The 27750-nt window shown below is 40.8% G+C and overlaps 4 protein-coding genes and 1 long non-coding RNA gene across 5 annotated transcripts; 2 read left to right on the top strand and 3 right to left on the bottom strand.

Annotated features, from left to right (window-relative positions):
- The first annotated feature begins 1356 nt into the window (after window positions 1-1356).
- LOC129585230 (epoxide hydrolase 1-like) lies at window positions 1357-4593 on the top strand. The gene is made up of 7 exons (XM_055477838.1): window positions 1357-1907; window positions 2105-2420; window positions 2811-2943; window positions 3011-3207; window positions 3402-3648; window positions 3742-3794; window positions 4159-4593. The coding sequence occupies exons 1-7, from the start codon at window positions 1587-1589 to the stop codon at window positions 4320-4322; spliced, it is 1431 nt and encodes a 476-aa protein (XP_055333813.1). The 5' UTR covers window positions 1357-1586; the 3' UTR covers window positions 4323-4593.
- Window positions 4594-4697: 104 nt separating this feature from the next.
- Window positions 4698-6465, bottom strand: LOC129585232 (acireductone dioxygenase-like). The gene is made up of 4 exons (XM_055477840.1): window positions 5941-6465; window positions 5477-5608; window positions 5259-5382; window positions 4698-5184 (listed from the first exon to the last, which is right to left on the bottom strand). The coding sequence occupies exons 1-4, from the start codon at window positions 6133-6135 to the stop codon at window positions 4937-4939; spliced, it is 699 nt and encodes a 232-aa protein (XP_055333815.1). The 5' UTR covers window positions 6136-6465; the 3' UTR covers window positions 4698-4936.
- Window positions 6466-8366: 1901 nt separating this feature from the next.
- Window positions 8367-15991, top strand: LOC129585189 (atrial natriuretic peptide receptor 1-like). The gene is made up of 20 exons (XM_055477781.1): window positions 8367-8423; window positions 8798-9975; window positions 10138-10182; window positions 10333-10357; window positions 10447-10802; window positions 11076-11119; window positions 11248-11286; window positions 11364-11441; window positions 11956-12105; window positions 12385-12435; window positions 12611-12793; window positions 12918-13132; window positions 13220-13481; window positions 13543-13713; window positions 13820-14120; window positions 14202-14517; window positions 14847-15066; window positions 15145-15326; window positions 15444-15582; window positions 15695-15991. The coding sequence occupies exons 2-20, from the start codon at window positions 9624-9626 to the stop codon at window positions 15743-15745; spliced, it is 3180 nt and encodes a 1059-aa protein (XP_055333756.1). The 5' UTR covers window positions 8367-8423; window positions 8798-9623; the 3' UTR covers window positions 15746-15991.
- Window positions 15992-16601: 610 nt separating this feature from the next.
- Window positions 16602-17723, bottom strand: LOC129585191 (uncharacterized). Its single transcript, XR_008689976.1, has 3 exons — window positions 17623-17723; window positions 17358-17537; window positions 16602-17270 (listed from the first exon to the last, which is right to left on the bottom strand). It is a non-coding gene; the product is annotated as an uncharacterized LOC129585191 (long non-coding RNA).
- A 7486-nt stretch (window positions 17724-25209) lies between these two features.
- Window positions 25210-27692, bottom strand: LOC129585201 (transcription initiation factor TFIID subunit 5-like). The gene is made up of 2 exons (XM_055477796.1): window positions 27123-27692; window positions 25210-26557 (listed from the first exon to the last, which is right to left on the bottom strand). The coding sequence occupies exons 1-2, from the start codon at window positions 27604-27606 to the stop codon at window positions 25530-25532; spliced, it is 1512 nt and encodes a 503-aa protein (XP_055333771.1). The 5' UTR covers window positions 27607-27692; the 3' UTR covers window positions 25210-25529.
- Between the last annotated feature and the right edge of the window lie 58 nt (window positions 27693-27750).

Raw genomic sequence — 27750 nt, 5'->3', positions numbered from 1 at the left:
GCCGTTTGCTACACGGTCAGCTTATTGGGCATAAGTTAATTACAGAAAGACAAAATTTAATGTTTAGTTGTCGTTCAGGACGCTCGTGTTAAAGCATAAGCACAGAATTTATGGTAGACATAATACTGTGATATTTCAAAATAAATAAAATTTACAATATGCACCTACATACTTATGTATTAACACTGCAGTTTGCACTACCCTCATATTAGCTTAAAACCATATTAAACGCTTAGCGTTGCAGCGATTGCTGTCATATCTCATACGTAAGTAATGTAATTTTATTTTTTACTTTCTACGAGTAGTACTACAATCAGTACAATGTATACAGTAATGTAAAAGCCGTTGCGCGAATGCGGGAGACATACTTTGTATTAATTATAAATTACTGCAAATCACTGATTGATAAAAATCATATAAATATGGTTACAAAATTGATCACTGTTGACAAACTGAATTACAATAAAAACCCGTGATTACACTGACAAATCATTATAGCATTTCGGTTATAGCGAAACTTTTTAGATCTATATACTCGTGTTATTAGCAGCTGTTATTTTTTTTCGTAATTCCAATGCTGTTTGTTAAGTTTCGAATCAGACGAGCCTGCATTCCAATGTGCTGCTTGACTTCCGCCATCCTTGTACGTCTTGGGGAGGTCGTCACGAAAGCTGATCTTCTCATTTTCACGGTAGTAAAATCATATTGCCGCAGTGGCTTTCCGGTGTCCTTGTCTTTCACGGTACTTTGCCGATCTGGGGATTCACAACGCGGAATACCGTTAAATTCCTTGGCCTTCCTAAAAGCTTCACGCCGCGTCGGACTGTACGTATCGTGGCGTCCACGGGAATCTTTTTCCGCATCGGAATTTGCCGATCTGGATTGGCGCTGCATTCTGTCGCTTTTATTACATACGAACGGGAAGAAGTGGTGAACATAAAAAGGAATCACTAAATAACCGCGTTAAAAAGTAGCGATATTTCGGTCTTAAAGTAGTATTCTGGCATCGCATCCGTTTGGCCTGGATACAAAGTATGATGTAGGCATTCTGTTGGTACTTTGGTAGCGCATCATAAATGTTGACGATGTATCTGTACTGACTGTACATAGCAAATTATGCTGTCTTATACGACAGTAATGTAAGTTTTTGATACATCCGAGTGCAGTTGTTATGCGTTATACTCGTATCTATATTCTTTGTGAATCTTGCAATTGGGCGGTAAGCGCGCAAGCTTAACCATCATGCATTTACAAAATAATGTGAGCACTCCCAGCGGCAACGGAAATAACCCTTTAACCAGTGTTACTGCTGCGGGATTTTGCAGCGAAAATACAGCAACAGCTATACCTTTGGTATTACCTGCCGCATTGAAACGCTCTTTTATTTTGTGTTCTGTCTTGTTGCGAATACGAAATATGCATATACTGTAAATGTAAGCTAAAGCGTTGTCCTAAGGAAATTATGTTTATTAACTGGCCCGCGCGTTGCATACTGCATGTGCCTGGTTTTTACATGTAAGTACTGTACAGTGTACTCTACACTCAGTCTACAGTATATCGTGATCGGAGGACACTAACATCATATCATGGGTATTATCGGAACAGCTGCCGTAGTATTCCTGACCATTATTGTTTTGGCGCTTTCTATTATTCTCATCGCCCCGGATGGCGTGTATGATCTCGTTAATCCCTTGCCGCCGGTAGAGAAATCATTTCCTTTTAAGCCAGCATTCTGGAGGATTGCTGGTCGCGATGAAGAACCAGATAACGAAATTTATCCTTTCAAAATTAATATTCCGGAGGAAGACCTTACGGATCTGCAGCTTCGGCTAAATCGCAGCAGATTTGTTGCGCCGATCGTAGGAGTGAAATTCACGTACGGATTCAATCCCACTGTACTGCGCAAAGTAAGCAATTTACAATAATTATGTACCTTTATACAGTATATATATATATGGATCGCATACATTTTTTTAGTATATATATGAACCGCTTAATTAGCCAAAATGAGGAATACCCGGCTTTTTGCCATAATTCGAATAACAATTATGAAGTACTCATTTGTAGTGCGTTTAAGGTTTATAATAAAATTATACCGATACAGATAGTCGATTACTGGAAAAGCGAATACAACTGGAAAAAGCACGAAGCGTCACTGAATGAATTTCCGCATTACAAGACAAAAATCGAAGGTCTGAATATCCATTATGTCCACGCCAAACCAAGAATACTGGAAAAAAATACGAAAATTTATCCTGTCATAATGCTGCACGGCTGGCCCGGTTCGTTTTTCGAATTCTGGAAAGTGTTTCCGGAACTGCTGAAGCCACGAAAACTGCCCAGTGGCCGATCAGTGGCATGCGAAGTTATTGTGCCTTCTTTACCCGGTTTCGGATTCTCGGACGCGTCTGAAATTCCAGGTACAATTTCTTTTAAACGATTAGATGCTTTTACTTTTAAAACTGGAAAAACATTGTGAAAAAAAATTTTGTAACTTTCTAAAGACGTTAATACCGTGATACGTAAAACTAATTTGTCCAAATCTAGCGCCGCGCCTCCATTAGCCGTTATACTACACTTCGTCTACGAACGATTACATATGAAGTGCATGTACAGTATGCCAAATTTTAAACGTCGATGGAAATGTTCGCAGATCAGAAAAAAAACGAAATCATAAACTCTTCGATCAGCCGTCGCACCATTTTTTATGCATATTGATCAATAAAGCAGAATCGTAATAGTAGCACAATTTTTGAAAAAAATCTAACATGTTCATTTCTATTCATCAAATGGTTTTTGTTTTGTATTAGGAATGACGATGGCAGATATGTCACGAATATTTGCAAAACTGATGGAGAGACTCGGTTTTAAGAAATATTTTGTTCACGGTCTTGACTGGGGGGTCGCCATTGGCCGATTCCAGTCAATTATGTATCCCAAGAAGTAAGTAAAATCTGTAGATCGACACACCGTTTATTGAAATTGTCACATTGAGCGTTTTGTTTCTTAGTGTTCTTGGACTGTCAGTGACCATCTATTTACTTCTGCCCAATGCGCCTTTTTTTCTGAAAAGTGCTTTGGGAATGCTGGCTCCTTCGCTGGTCGTCAGTCCCGGCGAAGAACGGAAACTTATCTTCAAACACATCATGTGGCAGTTAGGCGATTCCGGTTTTGCTTATATACATGGCACCAAGCCGGATTCCGTTAGTACGGCTGAGAATTCAGAATACTATAAAAATTTATTATTTTTCGCAAAATATTTAATAAACTGCGTAAATTTTGTACATAGTAATTATTTTGCGCTGTTGGAGAATCTTAAAGGCTTGGTCACCAATCACCGTAAAATGTTGTGATCATGTATACATAAATACATATCAAAGAATCGGTTATTTTATGATTAGCGGCTGCTATGTCGGATTCACCGGCCGGTCTGGCTGCCTGGATCATGGACAAACAAGTATCCCAAACTCGACATTATGAAAACATCTACAAAGACGATGGAGGTCTGCATGAGTACTTCGATCTCAATGATCTTTTGACCAATGTCATGTTGTACTGGTGGACTAATACCATTGGTACTTCCGCAAGAATATACAAGGAAAACTGTGGATATTTTGGATGCGAGCCGGCCGATCAGATACGCTATCGGTAAGTTCGCGTGAACGTAAGGTTATGGCTGTGCACAAAGTTCCATCTGCCTGAATACAGAATATGTCAAAAATCAATGTGCTTTAAATTTAGGTATATTGTTCCAGTACCAGCTGTTTTAACGGATTTTCGCGACGAAGCTCCCGGTATGTACCGAAGACTGACAACACCTTTGCCAGCTATACTCATAGTATAAATTTAACTCGCGTTATAAGTTATTACCCGAAATAAGCCTTATTATGCGAAATATACGACTCGCAATGAATAATAAATTTACAAAATAAATATGCAATGGTGCAGTTTTCAGGGCAAAGTCCCGGCAAAATTGCGAATTTAATGATCTGTCAAATTGGACCATCTCAACAGAAAGATAAGAAAAGTTTTCGTAAAACTACGTATAAATAAGTATCGAAAATCAAGTAGGCCAACGCTAGCTTTCAAATTAAATAATTCTTTGCTTTATATAGTGGCCAAATTACAAAAAGTAAATACTGCATGGTACTTTCGCAGGCATCCAACCGCCGGACGATTTCGCAAAACGAATCTTTCCTAAAGCAGTTTCGTTTGCTAAACATTCTGGCGGGCATTTTATGGGCCTGGAAAACCCAAAGGAGCTTTCCGAAGATATCTGGCTGCTCGTCACACACGTAGCCTCTGCTCTTCTAAAACAATGATGAAGATGAAATGAACATCTACAATTGACCTTTCAGGGCGAACCAATTGAAAGCCCGCACTAATTTCCGTAATTTGCCCGGCGTTGATCTGGATCACCGGGAAGAGAGTTTTGACAGTGATTGTGATGCAGTTTATGTGAGGAATCGCAAATTAAATGTATCTCAAAACTATTATAGTGCGATTGCGAACCGCGTTTGGGCTGCCTCAAATTTCCGTTCTTGTACGTGATATCTGGTTGATAATAAATCTCCAACTGCAATGAAAGATTGCGATAAGAAGTTTGTTGCTTCCAAATGCACCCGAATTTATCGTCTTATTTTGCATGACACGTTCAAAACCAGCGTTGCATGAGTAAATGTACGCGAAGAAGGCAGTTATAATTAAGACTTACTTTTATTTCTAAATGTACCGGCTTAATTCATATGCGGATCAAACTTAAGAACATTCAATTCGATTCTAACATACGAGTAGTTGAGCGCATATGCTGCGTACATTTAACACAATTAGCAAGCGAAATTGGTAAAATCATCTGGAAGAAGAAAGGAAAAAAATGTTATAATGTATCATAATGCTGTCCATGTTTAGCGAAACAACAGAACTGCAACGTTATATTTTATGGCCGGTTCAGTGTTTTATCACAGTCAACGGATCCCGGGCGCGATTTATATTGGAAGTTGAGGGAACGGCGTAGACACTTCATCCGTTCAATGTACTGCACATGCATTGGATCAGTTTCGGACTCCGGCCAGAACTTCTGCTCGAGACCTTTCTTATCATAGTGCAGCATAACGGCTTTCATCTTCTTCTTCGTATCCAAACAGACACGATGGTAGCATCCTGATGAAATGATGTAGATATCTCCTATACGCATAAATTACAAATTAGCCTCAATAATGAATTGATAACATATGTAGCCCGTGGGAAGTGGAAGTGACCTTTGCTTAAGGGGCGACGAATCCAGCGATTATTCAGGTCTTTGACGTCAAAGTAGCCGCTTCCTTCCGTCACAACACGCATTACTTCGCCAGGATGAAAATGATGAGCAAAGAATTTGTCGGCCTAGTGCGAAAGAAAATACATCTTACGGCTGATTTCGATGCCCGATAGACGTATAGGTGATGCCCGATAGACGAAAAGGTATAGGTGATCATACCTTTTCGTCCAATGCTTTCTCATCCTTTTCTTTATCGATATCGCATTCCACTTCAACGGAAACTGGCATATTCCGAACCGCTCGGATGCGCTTCTCGATTTCGGTTTTGTCATCACTGTTGCCCAAATCAACCTGAATGTAAATGAAGAGTTAGTTTTTATTTTTCATGAAGTTACAACATACCTAAACCGTTCGAAGGCATTTGCACTGCCACAAAAACCGGCAAATAAATCTAGACAAAAATTTATTACAAAACGGCAGTGATCTTGGTTTTGTATGCGAGACGTAATTATCATCACGGATTTAATATTAAATAATTTCTGTTTAAACGTTTAACGAATATGATGCCACGAAAACAATTACCATTTCCTGAAATATTATTTCGAAATGGCTCGAATTTATAATTTACATCAAGTCAGCAGCGAATTATGTAAAGAGATATACGAACCCAGCGTACAACGTACCCACGAAATGATGGCTTCCGTTTCCAAATAGATCTGCTCATCGGTGAGATATTCCGGAGGCTCGGTTTTATTCTCTTCGTAGCGGTTCACAATGGTATCACGCAGATACCATCCGTTTTTTGGATTCGGCTTACCGAAATGGTTGCACTTATCATCGCACTGTTTTTTCGTACATTCGGATGTTTTATCCGCCATGTTGACTGATATCCCGTTGTACACAAAATGTCTCACACAAAAGCAACAAATGTATCAAAATTTCATAAATAAAACGTCTGTACGCATGCTCCGCTCTTTATAATTTCTTGTGCGGGAAAAACAGCTGCAGAACGAAAACAAGCTAATGCCTTAAGCTGATGTTCATCATTTGATAATTACGCTTTCAAAAGGTATACGATGTACTCGTACGTACATACATCAAATCTGAATCTACTACTTTACATTACCGCTGGCGCTATCGTAGTAAAAACTGCAGTATGCGGACAGTTATGCCTTAAGCTGTCGGTCTTAAAAACTTTTGCTCTATAAAATAATGTGCATTCACCGAAGCTGGCTTTTCCATCGGAAACGCGGAAGATCACAGCAGGCACCGGCGAATAGCGATAACGCTAGCGAGTTTTGGATTGTGTGCCTTCGAATGGTAAAAGCAGTACTTGCATTCAATCTATGCAAGTACCGCACGTGCTTGTACAGTGTACAAACGAGAAGGAAAATCCCCAATTATAAGTTCAGTCAACTTCCGGTCCCCGCGCTGCTGTTTGCTAAATTACACGTTACTGTTAAATAGTAACGTAGGTCGTAGTCTAGTAACTTTACTATACTAGAACATTAACCAGCTGGCAAATGGTATTTTACTATTATTCTCCGCGATACTATGTATTCGTTTGTTTATATTTCCGCTGGCTTACCAGTAATTACTAAACAAACTAATCAACGCAAGATTGCAAGAGTAATCTAATAAATTAGTGAATTAAACATAAATCGGCTGATTTCGCGACAGAGCTATTTCTGCACTTACAAGGTGTTCCAATCAAAATTTAAATTAACTTCAAGTTATCTTTAATGTTACAAAAATTACACTGGTATAATTAATACAGTACTTATACTTGTACATGATATAGATATATGCGATATACGTAGTAAAGTTATGTTGTTATACTTTTTGACTACCCATGCCAGTAGACGTTTTCGACTTGAGCTGACAAGCATATATATATTTGCACTTCGGTAGCGACGTAATTTGACAAACACAACCTTCAGTGGCTGACACGTTTTTATCATAGTCGCACATTTAAATAAATGATTGCATTCAATAATGCCCTTCTGCCCCATTGTAAAGTCGTACAGTAAATGGTACCTCACAACAGAATATGATATGGGCAATGTCACACATTTCCGGTGATACCTTCCTGTGGACAGGAATTGTATTTTAATGTAGTATGAGCATGGCACTTTCTTTTTCAAAAATAACCATGCCAATCCCAAAAGGGTATTTGCTGTGTATCATCGCTGCACTCTATATACACAGTACAACTACAGATAAAACAAAAATACAGATACTACAAAAATTTTGATTAGTGACGTGCCATTTTCGAAAGTGATGATAATGATGTAACCACTTCCTTACGTCGCTTATGTTTGCCAACAGGCCTAGGATGATAGTTTTACCACCCGGATTTCACTTTTTTTTGCTGTATAATTCTGTACACCATTGGTTCGATCATTGCGGGGTCAACATTTCGGCGTGCCCGGTGCCCGTAAGACGCCGACAGGATGGGTGTTGTTTTGTCCTTTGCTTTGTATGTATTGCATATCTCTGTTGACTATGTCTTCCTCGAGACACGCATACTGACGTCTTAAATGCGCTTGGATAGAAAATAAATTTAAGGTTTTATTTGGATAGTTTTAATTTGTACGATCTGCTCTGAGTTGCGTCAAACTTAAGCAACACCCGCCCTGCCAGATTTTTGTGGGCATGCTAGAGATGTCGAAACCATATGAAAACAGTTTTTTTCGGAATAGAACCGGGAATGCGTTATTGACTCTGCTTATCGTTTATAGATACACAGTGAAACAGTGTGCCGTGTATGCATCGCACATAATTTTTTTTCCCGGATGTTATTTATTATCGTAAGTATATTTTAAAACCATATACAGTAATTAGATTTCGCTGTTATTGCATTAGTCGATACATGTATATTGATTAGTGTAGAAAACGGCCGGCTACTGCTTTTCATATAATGACGCAGTTGTTCTTGAATGCATTGACGTTCAGCTTGATGCCTATCCAGAAATCCGTACAAGAGACAGGCAGTGAACCACTTATTCATGTTAAATTCCTTTGACATTTATGACTTCTTTTTTTTGTAATTTCATGTAATATCTGGGTTCAATATTAATACACACCAGCCTGGGATCGGGCACGGCATGTGAACGTTTGAATGGATAATGGATTTGATTCCCAATCGTTCTCGGGAGTAATGGGGGTATGGGACACAGAAAAGCATACCGGTACACTGCTGGGATGTGAGCGATGGTAAGAGAAACGAGTGGGCGTGAAATACCGGTGAAAAAAATGCTAAATTAGGATAATCGAATATTGGTGTAAAAGGGCTATGATGACTTTATATGTAATTCTTATTATCAATCGGTCTATATTTGGTGATGATCTTGCTAACATTTATATGATTTATTGGATGTGCGGAGATTCTGCATATAGCGCATCACTGCATTATCATGTCCTTAAGTTTTCTGTAAATGCTTGCCGTTTTGTAATACAATTGTATTTTATTTTTAAACAGCAAATAGTTACATGCTTGGATGTCAGTAAAAGTTTTCTTCTTATTTTTCCGACCGACAGCGGCGATGCTCGTATATGTTCTGTTTGTCAGACGGTCGAAAAATACCGGAAGTGATTTTATTAAATGCGTCCAAGAATTCGGAAATATTCTGTCAATCAGTGCTTGTTACACTGGTTTTATTAATTCGGATTTACATTCACTTGGATAACCTGCCTGGGATAATCGGATAATTATAATTATGTCTTCCGGTTGTTCCACAAATTGAATCACCCTCGATAAAAACATGTGCCACGACAAATGTCGGGAGAAAATTTGCTCATTTTGACCCGGTGATAAAATATTCTCCAATACTGCGTTATAAAATTAAAGCAGTTACAGTTCAACAATTTAATTGTGCTGCCATCTTCACGCGCTTATGCAAACAGAAATGCGTGTGCAGAAAACGATGGCTCCGTTTCTATCGGAATGGTTCCGTATTTGTTCCGTTGTTTTCAGTTGATCAGTACATTATGTGGTCGATAATAATTACTCCCTAACCAGATTTACTCCCTAACCAGCGTGTAATCTGTTTACCGTACTTTTGCATTTAGAACCTCTTCCAAAGTTTTCCTGGTTCGATGCCTTCTGTGCATTTGTGCATCGAGGAAGCAATAACTGTGTTATAACCTGCTAATTTAATTCTGCTGGTATAATTCACATTCCGCTTCGGCACAATGCGCCTGCTTCGGAATCCGTCCGATCATTTGTTCGGTATCACCGCACAAGATTCGCCTATATTTGTGAAGCTGCAGTGGATGTTCAGGAGATTATCCGCATTTTGTTTATGTTTATTCAGTGCATTTTACGTTGTTCATCATATATGTGAACGGCCGCATATACGCAGCAATGGAGCTGTTGGTCAGCCGGTATAAGGTCATCGGGTTCGTCCTTCTCGGTGCAGTAATGTATCACGTTTGTCAGGGTCACTTAAGGGTCATTTCCTTAAGTGCTAATGGTGCACGGGACGTCGGCACAAAACCGGTGGTGTCGACCATTCGAGCGGCATTGGAAGACCTAAGCCAGAAATACCCTTTGTTGTACAAGGACTTCACCTATCACATGGTCGACCTGAACACAAGCGTTATTTGTGAGTCACAAAATAAGGAAAACGATGAGACTCTGCCAAAACTTGCTGAACTTTATGGAAACGGAACTTTGGATGAAAAGCGAAAAGAACCTACCATAGTTCTGTCCACGGGTAAGGCAAAAATCTTTAATTGTAACTGTCCGCGCAGCCACCCGCTGAAATGATCACGTTCACGTGATGGTCCTTCGGCGAAGCAGAGAACGAAATAAGCATCGATCTAACGAACTATATGCCGGTTTAGCAGAATAAATCATAATGTCTTCTATTTTCCAGCGTGTCCCGAAACAATGTACAAATTGATTGCACCATTTCTTAACGGTAATGCTGTAGCACGTCATACTTGAATGTGTATTAGCCATTTCGGCCCTTTTTTATTAGTGAAACATGGTTTTATATTATTTTTAAATGCAGCATCATTTGCAACATCAACATACTTTTTTTTGACCCAGGTCATATTGCTGTTTTCAGAAGTACACGTCCTTATCACTCCATTGTAAGTACACACAAGCGAAACTTCTGCTTCCTTTTCCCTTGATTGTTTTTGATATAACGGCAGATAATTAGGTACGTTTTATGAACTAGCATTGACGCCGACCAAAAATTTTATGAGGACAAGAACAGGTACCCGACGCTGGTGTCATTCTCCATGGCAGATATTGGCGCGTTTGGTCAGGCGCTAAGCGGTTTTCTGCTCCGATGGAAGTGGCTACACATTGCAATCATTAATGACCAACTATCAGATTTGCATGGTGTGGGTTATGGGCAACGAAATTATCAGCAATGCCTTGGAGCCAAAAAGACTATTGAATATGTGGCCCAGCATCCGCTTCCAGACGGTAAAATTTATAATATTCAGTACAAGGAGTTTATGGCCGACTCTAACAGTGGGAAACATTGGGCGGTACAGCCATTACTGGACGCTTCTAACTACAGCCGCGGTAAGACAACGTATGACAGATAGAGATACTTCTATAAATACGGCAGACACCTATCGTTATTATGATTAATACTCGTACATGTAGTTGTCACTGCCATTTTTTACAGTTATTATTCTACAAACAATCAATAATTATTATAATTATAAGTTATTGCATTTAGTATTATTAATTTCATTAATGCTTCGGGTAGTTTGATAAGCTGACTACCGGTATCTGTATGCTACTATAAAAATTTAGCCCATTCATGTGACCACACACCTTAATCTGCTTCAGTTATGATCGTTTGCACTCTTGGACGCCAGCAGAAGCAATTCGCGGTTAGTGAACTATTTTGTAAATATGGAAAAAATCATGTATCTGTAGAAAAACACCGTACCAAATTTAAGCAGATAAATAAGAATCAGTAGGAGATAATAAGAGATACCTAAATTAACCCTTTTCGTAGGCAACCGCATACGATTTAGGGATGACCAGTGGTGATTACGTAAGTAACAACAAAGTCAGATACTAAGAATGACGAAGAATAACGACTGAGATTGTTATTACTAACTACGAATACAGGTTTTTATCCATCAGTATTTGATCGAGGTTCCTGTAGAAGTTCCTCTGGAATACAATGCAAGCGAACCGAACCACGAGGTAAACGTCAAAATAAAGTTATTATGTACATTAGCAGTGGCGCAGACTCACAGTCGCGTATCGCTGACCATAAGGGCGACGGAAGGCTGTTAGACCACTGCCCTTGTGTTGGGGGCACTTTTCCCGGAAAACTGGGAAAAAAATAGCTGAAGCGTTTTTAATACTGTATACTCTGTAGTCTGTACTCTGCTTTATGTAATCATTATTTTTGAGTTACTGTAATTGTACGCGTATGTAAAAAATTGTGCTGTACCGTACAATGGTGACTATAAAACAGTACTAGAGTGATGTAGTGCATCTTCCGTATAGCATGTCAATAGCTAGGACAGTTCTAAAAAAAACTGCTTAGTGTTGTAGCAGGCAACTTGAGGCTTTGACCTTGTAATATCGTCATCGCCTCTCCGCACCAATTAGACTGAAATGCGTTCAGTACTGGAGATTGGCGGTGGTTATCTATAGTACGAGTAGTAATAATGAACGTATCGTATACCTGCACTGTTTGACGTTATTACAGAAAATTTTAGCGGCATTTCCTAATTACTTTCAACTTATTCCTGAAGCTCTAAACTGGACTAATCTTGAGAGCGTCATTGAGGAAGCGATAAAAATTTGGGAAAAAGAGTTTGGCCCACGTAATGAAGACGATGTCAAGGACTTTGGAAAGGTAAAATTTTCACCGTTAACATTTTGTGGTTTCCTTTTACAACCGGGAAAGAGGCACCCAAACAAAGCCGTTAAAGTATCGTAAGTCGTACTGTAATCTCAAGGGGCCCTGCGGCTCATAAATGCACAATGCATAATACATGATAGTTGTATGTCAACAAAAGATCACAGACTCGGTCGCAATACTCACAACAAAAATAATGTCGTTAGCGTCCCTGTTTCAGATAGGCCAACCCAGTGTACAGTGTGTTGTATGAATTGACAACCGATTTTTATGCAGGGTGCGGAACTGATGATATCGGCCTACGAAGCACTTGAAGCAACTTCCATGGTAAGCAGATCACATACTATGAGGTGCTTGGTTTTCGTGAAGTCGAATTGTTTGTGCAAACGAACGCCAGCAAACGACTGTAAGCCGATCAGTCTGCCGAATGCCGATGCAAATCCAGCAACAAGATGTTACACGATTACCCAGAATTGTCTTACCATCGAGACTTTTGATTCAGGTGCTCAACGAAACGATGGGACTGTCCAATGATTCGGCCCCATTCGACGTTAAACGGTTGGCGCGTAATATGTTTCACCGTAGTTTCGAGCTCGCAGGTCAAACCGTGGCTATGAATCCTTTTGGCATGCGGGTTATCAACATGGAAATACAGCAGTTCGATCTGGCGTCGCTTAAATTTCAGGTAGTTTTACCTAGGTGCCTCAAGTGTGACCCGTAATCAACCTTGAATTCTGTGCATCGTAGTCTTAAATTTCTATGCTCGTATTAGCCCTCGCAATCATTTTCAAAATAATGACCTGTTGCAGACCGTAATGCGGCTTAGTACAAACAACCACAAGGGCTGGGTGGAAGATCCTACTCGTCCGGTGCGCTGGCGCACACCAGATGGACAGCATCCGCCCGATATACCGGCTTGCGGACTGCGTGGCGAAAACTGCAACCTTATGACAGCCATTGCCGTTGGTCTGGGTGTGCCGCTCTTCTTTCTTCTTTTCGCATTGATTGCTGCTGTTGCCGTTATGTAAGACGGCTTACAAGAACATTTCCATATCTTCGAATTTCATAAACCTTAATTCATATTTGAGTTAAAACAAAATTCTGTGGACAGCGTTCAGCGACGTTCTCATGATATTGAGAAGTGGATAATTGACCCGGCAGTTCTAACCAACTCCGAAGCCAAATCCATAGCCGTTCGTGAAGAAGATTCTGACAAATCCGTAACAAGCAAAACCAGGCAGAAAGTGATCGTCCATGTTGTCGGTTTTGTGGGTATCGGAAGTTCACCGCGTCTGCCCGTAGGGGTCACCGCCACCCGGGTTAATTTTGCCCGGGTTATGCAGAGCCGTGCTTTTGCACGCATAGTTCGGCAGGTTCGTTCATGCTTTTCGATAAAACTGCCTTTGACGTTCAGCCATGAGAATATATTTGCAGATCACGCACATACATCATCCGAACGTCAACAGACTTTTAGGCATTGTCTTAGCCAGTGTGCCGCCGGTCATTCTGCAGGAGTTCTGTGAACGGGGATCGCTAGCTGATTTGATGGAACAAGGAAATATTGACTGGGGATTAAAGACGTCATTGCTGTCCGATTTGGCTGAGGTAAATAACTGTGCAAGCTAAACGTATCACTTAATTTTGCAAAGGTCAAACGCGCTGCTGCCGTGCGGCATCTTATTTTATTTCAGTCAATGCAAATAATTTTCAGGGGCTGTATGTTATTCATGCATCAGCTTTAAAGTATCACGGCAACCTTAAACCGTCCAAATGTGTGCTGGACAAGCGCTTTTGCTTGAAAATTGACGACCTAGCGCACGAGCGTATAATGGGCATGATGTACGGTATCAACTTGCGGCCTTTTTCCACTCAGTGGTCCGCTCCGGAAGTTCTCCGCGGAGGCCAACCAAGTCCGCAGTCTGACATCTACTCTTTTTCCTTGATTGCATATCAGTTGGTCACTGACTATGAACCCTTCAGTGCCACTACGAATCTTGACGGAGAAATGATCGGTAAAACTTCACGAAGTCTTGAAATCGATGTATACCAAAATCGGCTACGTAATAATCGCATTAAGACGCAAACTTTTGAAGATGACCCTAAGGAGATGGTGAAAAACGGCCAGACGCGGCCAATTTTCTATGCTGATCAAGAGCAGAAGGGATTTATGAAGCTAAAGGAGCTGATTATTAACGCCTGGAGTGAGGATCCCCGGGCGCGGCCCAATAGTACCGCACTGCGGTCCACCTTGCGCAAGGTCACCGGAGGGAGCGGAAATCTGCTGGATAACTTACTTAAACGCTTGGAAGCGCACGCTGAGAATTTGGAACACTTGGTTGGGCTGCGCACTCAGGAGCTGATTGCCGAACAAGCACGCTGCGATGAGCTACTGAACGAAATGCTTCCACGGTTGGTCAAGACTCACTCAAGAGTGAATTGTGTAAATTAATCGAATTTGCGTATAATTCTGGCTCTGTTAATACTGTATCGACGGCAGGACGACGGCTAAAACTGTTATAGATGGCATTCACGAATTTTATCGTAGCACCAAGTAGTCTTCGAAAAACGTCCGCTGAAGTTTACAGTTAAATTTTCGGTCAGTAGTATGTTGATTACAGCAAAGTACCTATGCTGATTACAGCAAATGATACAAGGTTTCGGAAGACGTAGATAAGACTATTGCTATTGCTTTCCAGGTTTCGGAAGAAGTAGATAAGACTATTGCTATTGCTTTCCAGGAGTATCGTTAAGCTACTTCGACTTCGTGAAGAAGTGCTACCGGAAACATTCGACTGTGTGACCATCTTTGTCAGCTACACCGACGGATTCGGTGATTTTGTCGCCATCGCCACACCCTTTCAAGTCGTTAACTTCCTTGATGAGCTGTACAGAAGCTTCGACAAGGTTGTGGAGCGCTTCGATGTGTACAAATTGGAAACAATTGGTGATAGCTACTTGGTAAACAAGGCTTGGAACGTTTAGCAAGATGCATTCGTAATAATGATATAATAATTTGCTTTCACCGTTTTTGTTCAGCTGGCCAGTGGGCTTCCCATTCGCAATGGTACTAAACACATCCAGCAAGTGTGCCAAACAGCTTTGAGCCTACAAAGCGATTTCGCCTCCAAAGGCCTGGAGATGATGGGTTTGCAGTGCGGCATCCACTGCGGTCCGATTGTAGCGGCGGTGGTTGGACTGAAGAGACCTCGCTACTGCTTGTAAGAGGCGAGAGTGACCTTTACTGGTGCTCTTAAGTCTTGACTCATGAAACTGTCAATTATCACAATGGCTTAAAGCGACTGTGAAATGAGTAAACAAGTATTCGAAAATGTTAGATTTGGAGATACGATTAATACTTCATCGCGTATGGCAAGCCACGGAGCTCCGACGAAAATCCATCTTAGCGGTGAAGCAGCTGGCCTGGCGCGGGAGTACAACTTCAATCTGCAGAGTCGCGGTGTGATCAAGATTAAGGTGAGCACTTTTAACACATTTCGGGAGACTGCTTACAAAGGTGCCAAAATTATAACAAGCTAATAGTTGCATTTGCTGTGCAAGTAAATTTATCAATTTGCTTATAATGTAGGGGAAAGGCGAGAAGGAAACCTTCTGGTTACTTCCTGGTACACCATCTTAACCATGTATCATGTGCAAGTTGGGCAACAGAAGTTGAGCTATGCACCTTGTCACCGTCTATGGCTAAATCTACGAGTACTGTATACAGAAATAGAATTAAAATTTTATGAATCGTGTTACCATTACATTTCCATACCTTGATCAGGCAGGCTTATGGTTTTTGTACATTCTTACATTATTCGACCATTGTAAAACTGGTTGCTGTCAATGCTTATCGTTTTAATTACTAAAAAGCAGACAGAACACCTAATTACACTGAAGAACAACCAGCTCTGAGTTTACAGGAAAGAACAACCAGTTTTGAGTTTACAGGAACTGGAAAGTGAAAACTCAATTTTACAAGCATTTGCTGCGGGAGACGCTTTTGTGTAACCCAGAGTGACAGTTACAAATGCGCGGTATTATGCGAGTAAAACCAAATTAATAATACATTACTCGTAGTGCGTTTTACAGATCTTCATTGGTATAATACCACTACATATTTTTAAAGCCCATATTGGTGCGGCATACAGCGTTGACGAAATAAACTGAAGCGTAAAATTTAATGGCCTGGATAGATCGATAATTCTTGGTCACTATCATTTCAACGACTACGCGCGATAACGCTTACAATTGTTTTGCTGTAGTTTGGGTTTGGCATTGTCCCATTTTAGGGAACAAAACTGGAACTTTCATTTACGATTAGTGTACGTATCAGTACGTTCCGTGCGCTACACATCATTGTGAATGCAGGACAAAATTATATGCAATCGTATCCTCCTATTATTATTTCATTATTATTATCATTCCATTATTACGTAATGTAACTGTACTCTGTAAGTAGAAATATCAATGTGCTGTATTCCATTATAAGGACGCAACACGTTTCATTTTTTTCTGGTCTGCATCACATGTATTGACAGTTCTAGCATGAGGTTTTCTATGGTCTGCAGGCTGCAACACACTGAATACAGTTCAAAGTACTTACAAGTTATAACGTACAGCTGCATTTTGATATTAAATCTGGACCGAAAATGTTGTGGGCACAGAACCATCCAGCATGAACCTAAGTATGCGAAACGATTACACCGACGCTCTTGCGCCACACTTGGGGGGCTCAGCCTGTTGGCCTAGGTATGTTCCTGACTTGAGGTTTCGCTTTGGTTTGATTGATTGTGCCCGTCGAGTTGTCCTTTCCGGCAACGGGGATCGCGGTGCCAGTGGCGTTCTTCGGAGAAACCACAGGAGCGGTTTCGCTCTGTTTTGAATTTCCGGCTGCCACATGATTAAAAAGTGCCAGGGTCATCGTTAACACCAACAGAAAAGACAATAACAAACGAGAATGTCCCATTTTCTGGTTAGCTAGTGAGATTAGTGCTGAAGAATGCACAGCCCTGTAAATAATTAACCGTAAGACTACTGGCTATAGCGACGCAAAAATTGCTGCAATGAAATCAGTACGAGTATGTGGCCGGAGAAAACGATACTTCTATCGATTTTCGAATTGCTTTGTAGGCTGCAGCTGTATTCAGGTTGTTAAAGAACTTCTAAAACACGAAGACATGATAACATTATTTTATATCTTGCAGACATAAAAGTAAGTAGCGGTCGCAAGAAACCAGTTCGAAACTTACGTCATGCACGCCACATGGTGTACAATACACGGTAACTGGTTGGTTACTTAACGTAGCATCTCAACATAAATTATTAAAGTATCCATTGCGCTAGCGGGCAAACAGTTGCATCACAGTATTTGAGGTCTTGAAGAATGTACATGATCGAGTCTTCTCCCAATTTCCGGACTTCATGAAATGCTGTAAATATTTTATACAACTTGTTTTTGCTTTGAGCAAAATTTTATCACTTTTGATAACCACACAATTAAGCTGTTTCACTTACAAACCAGTTGTTCTTTTAGAAAGGTTTCGGCAATCTTTTGCAGTTGGGATGTTTTTGTGTGAGCAGCGTACTACACTACAATAATAATAATGTTATTAGCAATGGTACAGTACTACAAACGTACAATTGTGCAGTACAGGCTTACTATCAATTTTGGCGTGTAGTTGTACCAGGGGGCAGCCGTAACGCATGCATGGAACAAATGCATGGAACGCGAAATAGGATGGCGTGGTACCTCCGTAGACCATGCAGCTGTATTTATCCGTGATAAATCGTTAAACGGACTTCTTGTTATATTGTATTGCTGTATTGTATTGATTTCTATGTACTGTACTCGTACTCCGTGTAGTGTAAGTACTGTTTGGTATGAACAGTGCATCGATTTACCGGATGCTGTATGTGACTTCTTGTTGTATATCTTTTTATATAAATATATTAATTTAATACATTATAGTACATAATTAGAACATCACATTCAGTAATTCAAAGACAGAACATTTAGGCACAAGCGATTAGCGATATATATCTGCCATTCTGAAAACCATACCAGCAAAATATGGTTGTTATATCAATTGACGAATGAATTTATTAAGCTCTGAGGGTGTTGTTGATTGACTGTCCATTGCATACTGCGCATGTGTTGCTGCTCGCTTGTAGAACCATAATTACGGAATACCCAATGAAAGACAGCAACATCTGGAATTAATACATCTATTTATGGCTAAACAGGCATGACGACAATACTTCCAAGCTCATAATTAAAATTTTTAATTGTGTTGATATGCTATAATACGAGGTACATGCAAATACCACATACCATTAAGCAATATCTGTAGATTATCGTAAATCTTTTAACCAGTTATATGATGCTTAAAATATTATAGTGTGCGAGTGTGCGTGCAACAGTACGTGCAAAATAATAAAATTCTATAGATATTCGTTAGCACGGGCACACGTAATTGGCATATAAGTTGAGTTAACATTTCAACAAGCTGCTTGCACTGACCTGAATGACATGGGATGTTGTTATTTGTGAACCGTACGCTGTTATGCAGTAATCGTCAAACTTAAATTCTTTAATAAAACTTTTGCATTTCTTGCGTATGGTTTTTCGGCACATCACTTTGTTATAACGTATCTTTCTTATGGCCTTCAAGACATTTTCGACCTGTAATGATACCGTGATGCAAAATGATTTGGTTAGTAGTATTTAGTAACATGTGGCAAATTACCGCTGAATTTAGTGATGGTAAAATTTCACAAAAAAATCAAACACGTACGGTGCAAAAGCCAAATTAATCTCTTTCATTGCATTAATTTTACCTGGTTATTTATACCCACAATCAGGCCAGCCAACACTGCGGACAAAGGCATCAGTACATATATAAAGGTCAGGTCGGCGTTTTTGAGTTTCTTTACTTCAAAGCTATACGCAATTCCGCTTATGGCCAGTCCCGCAACCATGGACTGGTATACGTTGATTGCTATCAACAGTCCAAAACCTTTGCTTATCATCTCCAGCGAGTTCAGCAGGAGCCGGCATATGTGCAAACAATGATCTAAACTGGTTTCGTTAATAAAATCCATTGGATTTTCCAATTTAATTAAAACTGCTTTTAGTTCCCGCTTAATGAGTATCATCCACGCTGTCACTTGTACATACGGGTAACTTAAGTACCCGTACTGGAGCACGGTGAAAGTCAGAAAAATGGGGACATTCAAATAATCCGTTGTATTTAAAGAAGATTCCGTGGAGAATCCGAACATAGGGCGTGGGATATTCCACTCCGTTCCATTTTGGTGGAAGATTTCACTGTATCCTCGCTGACCGAAAGTTTCTCCGATCAGTCCCACGGCTGTCAAAAACACGACCAAAAAAGAGATATTATCCACGCGTTCCTGACTGATGGCTGGGGTAGAATCGGTTTCAAGTAGAGATATACCAGCTTTTCCGCGGCGGCAAGGTCGGAGCAACTGGCATAAGCCGCCATCTGCATTAAAATGCCGTGGGAGGTGGCATAATACCTTGCAAAGACTTTCAAAATGACGAATATATTTAGTTTTCCAATTCCGTCATAGTTTTCTTTGATCTCGCTGGTCAAAGTGTTACCAATAAGAACCCACAACTGAAATATAACCACGATCGCAGACCAACACATTTTTAAAGTGGTAACAAACGGCGTATCCTGTGGTATATGGCGTATACCAAAAAGATTGAGGATAAATGCGACGAAACACGGTGTTTTCAGTGTTAATCGAAACTTCCTCTTTATTTTTCGACTCATTCTCAAGCGTAGTTTACTCTTCGTTTTCGGATTCATGGTTAACCAAATCTAAAGGGACGTGTTTAGTAATCTATGAGCGCAGATCAGAGTCCAGTACCGTGAATTTTTTGCGCACGTAAAATATGACCTCTCCAGGACTACAGCAGTCAGTATTCACGTCAATAAAAGTGTGGACGACACAACACGCGTACAAATGTTTCGTGGGCTTCGGGAACAACATTGGATACACAAGAAAACTCAAGGTGGACTTAATGCAGGTTGCAAGGGAATATTTCTATTGTTTAAATACGATTGCTACGGTAATCGATTCCGGCTGCAGCCGTCATCGATATCGCTTAACATCGGAGCAGGTGACGAAACCAATATCACGATGTTTTTGAAGGTATGACAGATGCTTGTCTGGAATTGTTAAATATCTGCACGCAGATATTCGTTGTAATAATTTTCTAAATTTTAATTTAAACAAAATTTATCAAATTGCAAAACTCACACGCGCGTATAACTGTTCAACGAAATCTAACCTAAAGTCAACAAAATGTCGGCATCAAATGGTAAAATATAAAGGAAACTTCTCTAAGAGCGTTGCAGAAGAAAATACATAGCACATATTCTTAGCAGTAACACGATAATAATTTAAGAACATTGCCTTAAAAAGGAATGCATGCTTTACAGAGATCATTGATTTAATTGCATCGGTGTGTTTAAGTTTTGTTTTTCACAAGAACGAAAATGCAACTAAAACATTTGCAGCTTTGTAAACAGCACCATCGCGTCAGCGCATCATGCGGCGTTGACAAATAGGCTCTGTTGCAATATACTATTACGTACGTACATAGATCATCCAAAAAATCAAATTACCGGAAATGCTAAAGGAATTATTTGCGGAAGAAGCGTGTTGGATTTCGTTCATGAAACAGAACCGCGGCACTGCTGTTATTCGTGGTAATGCAGTTGCAATTTTGGGGCACTTTGCCACCCGTTAAACCGTTTGGTAACGCTAAAGACAAAATGCTAACACGTTTTGATTCAAAAGCGGAGAATACTTTTGGTGCCGTACTGTCCGGTTGAAGCTTTGATAATTATGAAATGAAATGCAGTGTGTTATTTGCGGCACATCAAGGAACAAGATCTATATTACAACAACCCCGTAAACTCTGGATCAGAAAAACTAGAGAGAATTAGAAAAAACTGAAAACGCCATTCGATTCAGCACGGCTAGAACCATGCCACAGGCATTTTGATTTTAAAAAAATCGGCTCCCCCCACTCACACATGCCGGTACCGGTGCCGATAGAACGATAAATCTTCAAGTGACCTTGAAAAAAAATTTTCATTTTCAAAGTGGTTGAATAGAGCGGAAAATCAATAACTTACCCGGTTCTATTCGAGAAAAAAGCGCCCATGTCTTCTTCATCCAAAAGATGTCCTTTGGATGGTTGTTTTTTGAGTTTCAAAAAGCCATAATATAGTTTCGTAGACCATGTATATTAGACGTGTAAATGTACATAAAAAGGGGCTCCATAAGTATACTGAAACATGCCGCTCTAAAGACGGCGTGTTGTGCTCCGACGATGTCTAAAGCACGTCAAAAATTGCTTGCCGTAGAACCGGGTTAGTATGTTCTAACTAGAAAATATTAACCTGGATAAAAAAATTAAAATCTTCTCGATCATAATCATCGTCCAAACGGCTAACCTTTCATTGCAATCCTTTTAAAGTCGTTAGCAAGTGTGTGAAGTGTAAACATGAATTGTCATGTAAATTTCTTATCAAAAGAACCAGTTTTATGTATGTAAATCACGGCGACTAGCCCAAGGCAAATGAACGGGTACAATCGATATTATATCGTTTCTGTAACACAAACCGGGCATCTACATAGATATGGCGTACAAAGCGCACAAGACTTTTTGAATTTAAAATGGACGCTTTTTAATTAGATGTTCACAAACATCCTGTTTAAAAGCATCCATTTTAAATTTAAAAACTCTTGCGCACTTTGTACGCCATATCTAGCTGATCGATGGAGTCATGGCAATAATTACACATGATTGCCATGAAGCGATCCTAATACAACCGAAACATTGCACGAAGCATTTAAATTTGCCAGGATTGCAAAGCTGCGGCTGCTCGTTCGTGGACCCGGATTTGGACATATGTATATATTATTATGCAAGGTGCGGTACTGAAGGTGCAGTTGCCACTGCCAGTTGGAACGCTAAAAATACTATATTGTTGCTGACCTGGATAAGCACAACAGAAGAGGTTATAAAGATCGCACATATCTGCAATGAATTATACACGATTAGCGAATAAATTCTGAGGTTGAACTACATATATTTTTCATACATGTATTTCTGTTTTGACATATGTATTTCTGTATTTCATGTATTTCTGTTTTGACATAAAAGAAAGTCAAACCGGATATCTGCGCCAGGCCGTAATCTTTATTCCGCAATCGTTAATGAACAGATCAGAGTCGGTGCATTCAGTAAATTCCTGACAGAATTTGCGCACGTACGGCGTCACTGTACACTTCACTGTCCCTGATGTCTTTAAGTTCTTCCAGTATATCATCCACCTACGGCAAACAAAGCGGTTATAACAAAGACGAAAGCTCATAAGGGAAGACATATAAGGAAGGGGAGGGGTTATAAGGGAGACGAACGCTATACCGGAGACATTATTCTCACAATTTTATACGGTGGTCTTGTGCTACAGAAACGAAGCAGTTAACTGTTTAAACAAATTAAACTGCCAAATTTAGCACAATAACATTACTATCCCTAAACGTCAGCAAGGGAAGTGACACGGTACAATGATATATGGTACAGACACGTGTACATGCACGGGAACTCCGCTTTCGCGCACGTTTTTAGTTTGTGTTCGCACTTTACACTTTTTTGCATTATTTTATGACCTTCTGTAGCCATATGATTTGTAATTTTGCTCGCATTGGCATAAAAACTGTTTGTGAGCATAACATCCGGTTGGTGAGGTACGGGCGAAATAAAGTTCGATCGAATCAGATTCAATACAAACAAGCGTCCAAAAAAATGATCTCTCACTTACTTATGAGCATGTACAGCAAAAAAATTTCTGTATGGAAAATTCTATGTGAAAAATTTCTGTATGTAAAATTCGAAGATAATCGGTCTACAGCTATAATGAGACTTTGGTGCACCTGTTTGTGTTTAAACTGCTTCGAATTTTATTTCACCCATACATGAGCAGCTCACCATGCAACCGGATGTTGGACAAACAAACGGTTTTGACATCAAGGTATATATCCATTAATTTTGTCTACAAAAATGATGTATGTACGTCATTCGATAAAAATTCTAACTGTTTGGGAGTGCACGAAAGCGCAAGGGCTCTTGTGTGTACACGTATTCGGTACAGTACTAGTACCTATGCACCGCCGGTCACTTTCAGCAGCGCGGATTACATTTTAATGCACAGTAATGTAGCGATAGTATTTGTACACCCGATAAGACCGCCCAGTTATGATTCATTCCATCGCGTTATGAATTTGTGTCCACTTTACCGGCTAGTTTCCTTTCTCATGAATTTCTAGAATTCAGTCTTGACACTCGCTTGCTACAGCTTGCATCTACTTGATTGTTCCTCTTGTTGAAACCCTTGCTTACAACCTTGCTGCGTTCTTGATTCCCTTGTCATTAAACATGCCTTGAGTTACGTTGTTGCGTTTGACCGCTTGGGATGAACTAGCGTCATCCCAATCGGAGTCACCTGTGTAATTGCGTTACATCTGTAAGAGCGTCCTCGGCCAGCATCGTTGCCGGCCGTGCCACCTTTCACACCAACAGCCGTTTAATCGTGGTAAAGGCTGATCGCCACCCCACTAGAACAGTAGCCAGCTAGGCCACTGTTACAGTATGATACTAACTTTGTGGTTGACTCTTATGACAGCAACGTCAGAAGGACCGACACAGGCAGGATAGAATAAACAAATGTAAGATCCGCATTTTGAAACTTATGCGGTTCAAAATTTAATGCTATTCCATTAAGTGCCAGCCCGGCAATTACAGACTGATAGCTGTTAATTATCAACAAGGCACCATAACCCCGACTGATCTTCCGATTCAGCCTAAACAGGCGGCTGCACTTTCGGAGATAATCATGATCATGAATTATTTTTTCATTGTCAACAACGAATGAATCAGCGAATATACCATGAATGGTTTCGAGATAGGTCCGCATCCCATACATGCAACTTATTAGTCTGGCATACGGAACGCCTAAATAAGAATATTGTAAAGTTGTAAGTACAATGAAAATCGGTACGCCGACGCAGGGCATAACTTGAATTGATAATTCACGGCTGAATCCAAACATTGGTCGCGGTGTTACCCAGTACGTACTGTTGTTTGAAAAATGAAAAAAATGATCCGCAAAACCGTTCTTTCCCAAAGATTCCCCGATCAGACCGCTTGCAACAGGAATAATAGCCCAAAAGACCGCGAGCATATTAGATTTTTGGAGCGTGACCTTTGACATGAATGGGATGAGCTCCTGCTGTGAACATAGTTCAGCAGTACTTATGTATGAAACATTTATATTCCACACAACAATCATCAATATGCCGTGAACATTTGCGTAATAACGAGCGCCCACCTTTAAAATCGTAAAAATATTGAACTGCGATAAGAGTACATAACTGTTTTTGATTTCACCGGCAAGAGTATTACCAACAAAAGTAAGCCCTTGAAAGGCCACTAAAATTATACGATTGTTTTTCAGGTGTCTTCCATGGGTTTGTTTTAAATTACTGCTAACAGCTGCCCCATGACCAAGAGCACTGCTGAAAGCTGTCTGCAACGCCGGAAAGAGTATTGTTCTGTACGTGTGAAAAAAAGTTTAATGTACAGTGTTTTAAAGTTTAAAACACTTGCCGCCGCTTCAACATCTTCTTATCGCAAAGCGGGTTTCCAAATTTTCTCAGCTTGTACATTAGTTTTTTACTTTCTGTTTGTTCTGCCATTGGTAATTAGCTTTTGCAATGTCGGTATTAGTATGTATATATGTGATCTCACTGATCTGTATACAGAAGTACCGGTAGAAACCGTAGAATAAAATTTTACTTGTAGATACTTTTAATTGTAGATACAATTATGTATATCGATAAATCAATATCAGTACGGCACGACAATGAACGTTTTCGTTCCTGGTATTCCGAGAGGAATGCCTGGAAAAATACTGAGCACTCTCCGTTTCAGAATACTTACAGCTGATGTCAAGTGTTACGCAAATCAGTAACAATAGCTATTCGGATTCGTGTATATTGAGTTTTCTTTGCCATCGTACCAGTACGTATTTTTTTCTTAACATTAAACTAATCGTAACTGTAAGTTCTGGCTTCGAAAAGAAGCCACCAGAAAATGTACAGCAAAACAAGAGTAGCAAACACACAATATTACAATAATTTCAGGTTCCCGCATTAAACTGCGATCTTGATCTTCATAATCTAAATTCTACATATACAGGATAAAACAATAAGTCTAGCATACGCTAAACATGGAGGAAAACCGGCAGCAGAATAGGTATCCGTACATAACAATCAGCAGTAAACGTAACACCGGAAAGTAGCTCTGAGAAGTCTTGCTAACTTTCTCCAAACTTCCCAACGGCCAATAAAATGTTACGCCTTGTGAAATGCACATTAAACAAAGTCGTCTTCTTCGTGGGATAACTCTTGATCAGGAATTCGCCGGAACCCGAGGCACCGAAGGAAACATTATCCGCCTGATACTGTTCCGATAAACCCTTCCAGTTCCACAATCCCACCATTCCATCGTGTCCCGCAGACGCCAGTACCGTATTCTCGCGACTAAACGCCAGCGAGTACACGGGTTTGGTATGCAGCTCCAGTTCCAGAACTTCCTTAGCCATGGCAACATCCCACAAATGCACCATCCCATCGCGTCCGCCGGACGCCAGATACTTTCCACACCGCGAGAAGCACAACGCCTGCGGCACATCCTTATGCCCGGTGAAGTAGCGCACACAGTTGCCCGACGAGATATCCCAGATGCGCACCGTCCGGTCGGCGGCCGCCGTGGCGACGTAGTTGGCGTTGGGATGGAAGGTGATGCGGTTGATGTCGTCGCTGTGGCCGACCAACAGGCGCAGCGGTGACGGATGCTCCGTGGCCCAAATGCGTCCCACCCGGTCGACGCCGCACGAAGCAAAATAGTAGCCCATAGGGGAGAACTCCACATCCGTCACCGGGTACATGTGGCATTTGTAGTTGACAAGGTTGGCCCACTGCCACAGACTCCACAGACGGATGGAGCCGTCCGCGCAGCCGGAGATGAGGAAGCGCTTGTCCGGACTGAAACTGCTGGCGAAGATGGATCCGGCGTGGGCAGCGTGGAACACTTTCTCCTTCGTCGCACTGGCCGGATCCATGATCCGCTCGAACACGTCGTCCGATTCGGGATCGACTTCGGCCAGGTCGGTGGCGGATTTCATGGCGCGGAGTTTGCGGTTGGTGAGAGAGAACAGGCGGATTTTGGAATCGGAAAACCCGGCTGCTAGCAGCGAAGAGTCGTCGCTCAAAGATGTACTGCAGAGATATGCATCCGAATTCATGAGAGTCAAGCAGCAAATAGAGGGCAGACGGTCTGAACCTGAAAACGAAAGTACTATTTAATACTTTATTAACAGCTTAACGGTAACAAACGAACATACTAACAATTTTAAGTGGAGATTCACACAAATCAAACAATACTAAACGACAAAATTAAAAAGCAATCTGAAAAGCCAGTTCCCGTTAAAAAACAAGTAGGTACTGCATTTGTTGTGGTTTGAAGGTTACGTGTCTTGCATTAGTAACATAAGCCTCTTCAAATATCTAATGCCGTTAATGTAAACAATTAGACACCAAGCACTACGAGGAGTCGACAGAATTCATTCCGCTAGAGAATCACAGAACTATGAGGTTCGTGTACACATTCCGAATCCAAGTTACCCTACCAAACGTTCCGAACCTACGCACAATATTAGCAACTCATGATTTCACCAATTATTACTGTTTTCCGTAAAATTTATTAACTAACAACGCATGTTAATGTTAATCTTTATCGTATCAACAGGCACTTATATGGCAATCAGAAATTAGGGGCCCACAATCAAAATACGTACTACGTAGCGAAGCATCTCAGTAAAAACTTGAAACTTCGCTTCTGATCTCACCTAATCGTGCCAATTTCAATGCATCCTTCCATCCGTTCAGTTTATCCACCCGCTCCAAATCTGACAGCGGGGGAAACGGTATACGACTGGCGGGAGGCGCATTGGGATCTGCCCGAAAGCGCCGTGCAAAGAAGTCCTTCTTCGTTATCTTGCGCTTCTTGCTGGGTCGTTCCTTCATCTCGTCATCCTCCGTGTCGTCCTCGTCCTCGGAGAACTCCAGATCCGCGGGGATCGTAATATCCGGCTCCTTGGGCAGCCCATGGTGCACCTTGGCCTTGTTGATATTGTGAATAACACTCTCGTTTTCCAATGGTTCGTCTACGGATCCAGCGGAACCAAACGTGCTGGCATCCAGAGAAAAGTCCACATCATCGATCGCCTGCACCAGCTCCTCTCCCGCTTCGCGCCGGAGTTGTTCTTCGGTGTCTTTGAAACCACGACGTTTGAGAAACGTAATAATAGAAGCTAGTGTTTCTTTATCCATATTTCCATACGAAATGAAATATTTTGGCCCTGATAACCTGCACCGATTGTTCAGCAAAACATTTAAAAAATTCTGGAACCTCCAAGCTCATACTGACGCGGACAGTCGTACTGCAGTATTGCTCTATGGTTGTTTTCTTGCCGG

This window comes from Paramacrobiotus metropolitanus, unplaced genomic scaffold (assembly GCF_019649055.1).
Source record: "Paramacrobiotus metropolitanus isolate TYO unplaced genomic scaffold, Prichtersi_v1.0 Parri_scaffold0000016, whole genome shotgun sequence".
In the NCBI taxonomy this organism is placed as follows: Eukaryota; Metazoa; Tardigrada; class Eutardigrada; order Parachela; family Macrobiotidae; genus Paramacrobiotus; species Paramacrobiotus metropolitanus.
Note: the sequence above shows the minus strand (reverse complement) of the source record. Positions and strands in the feature narration are given on the sequence as shown.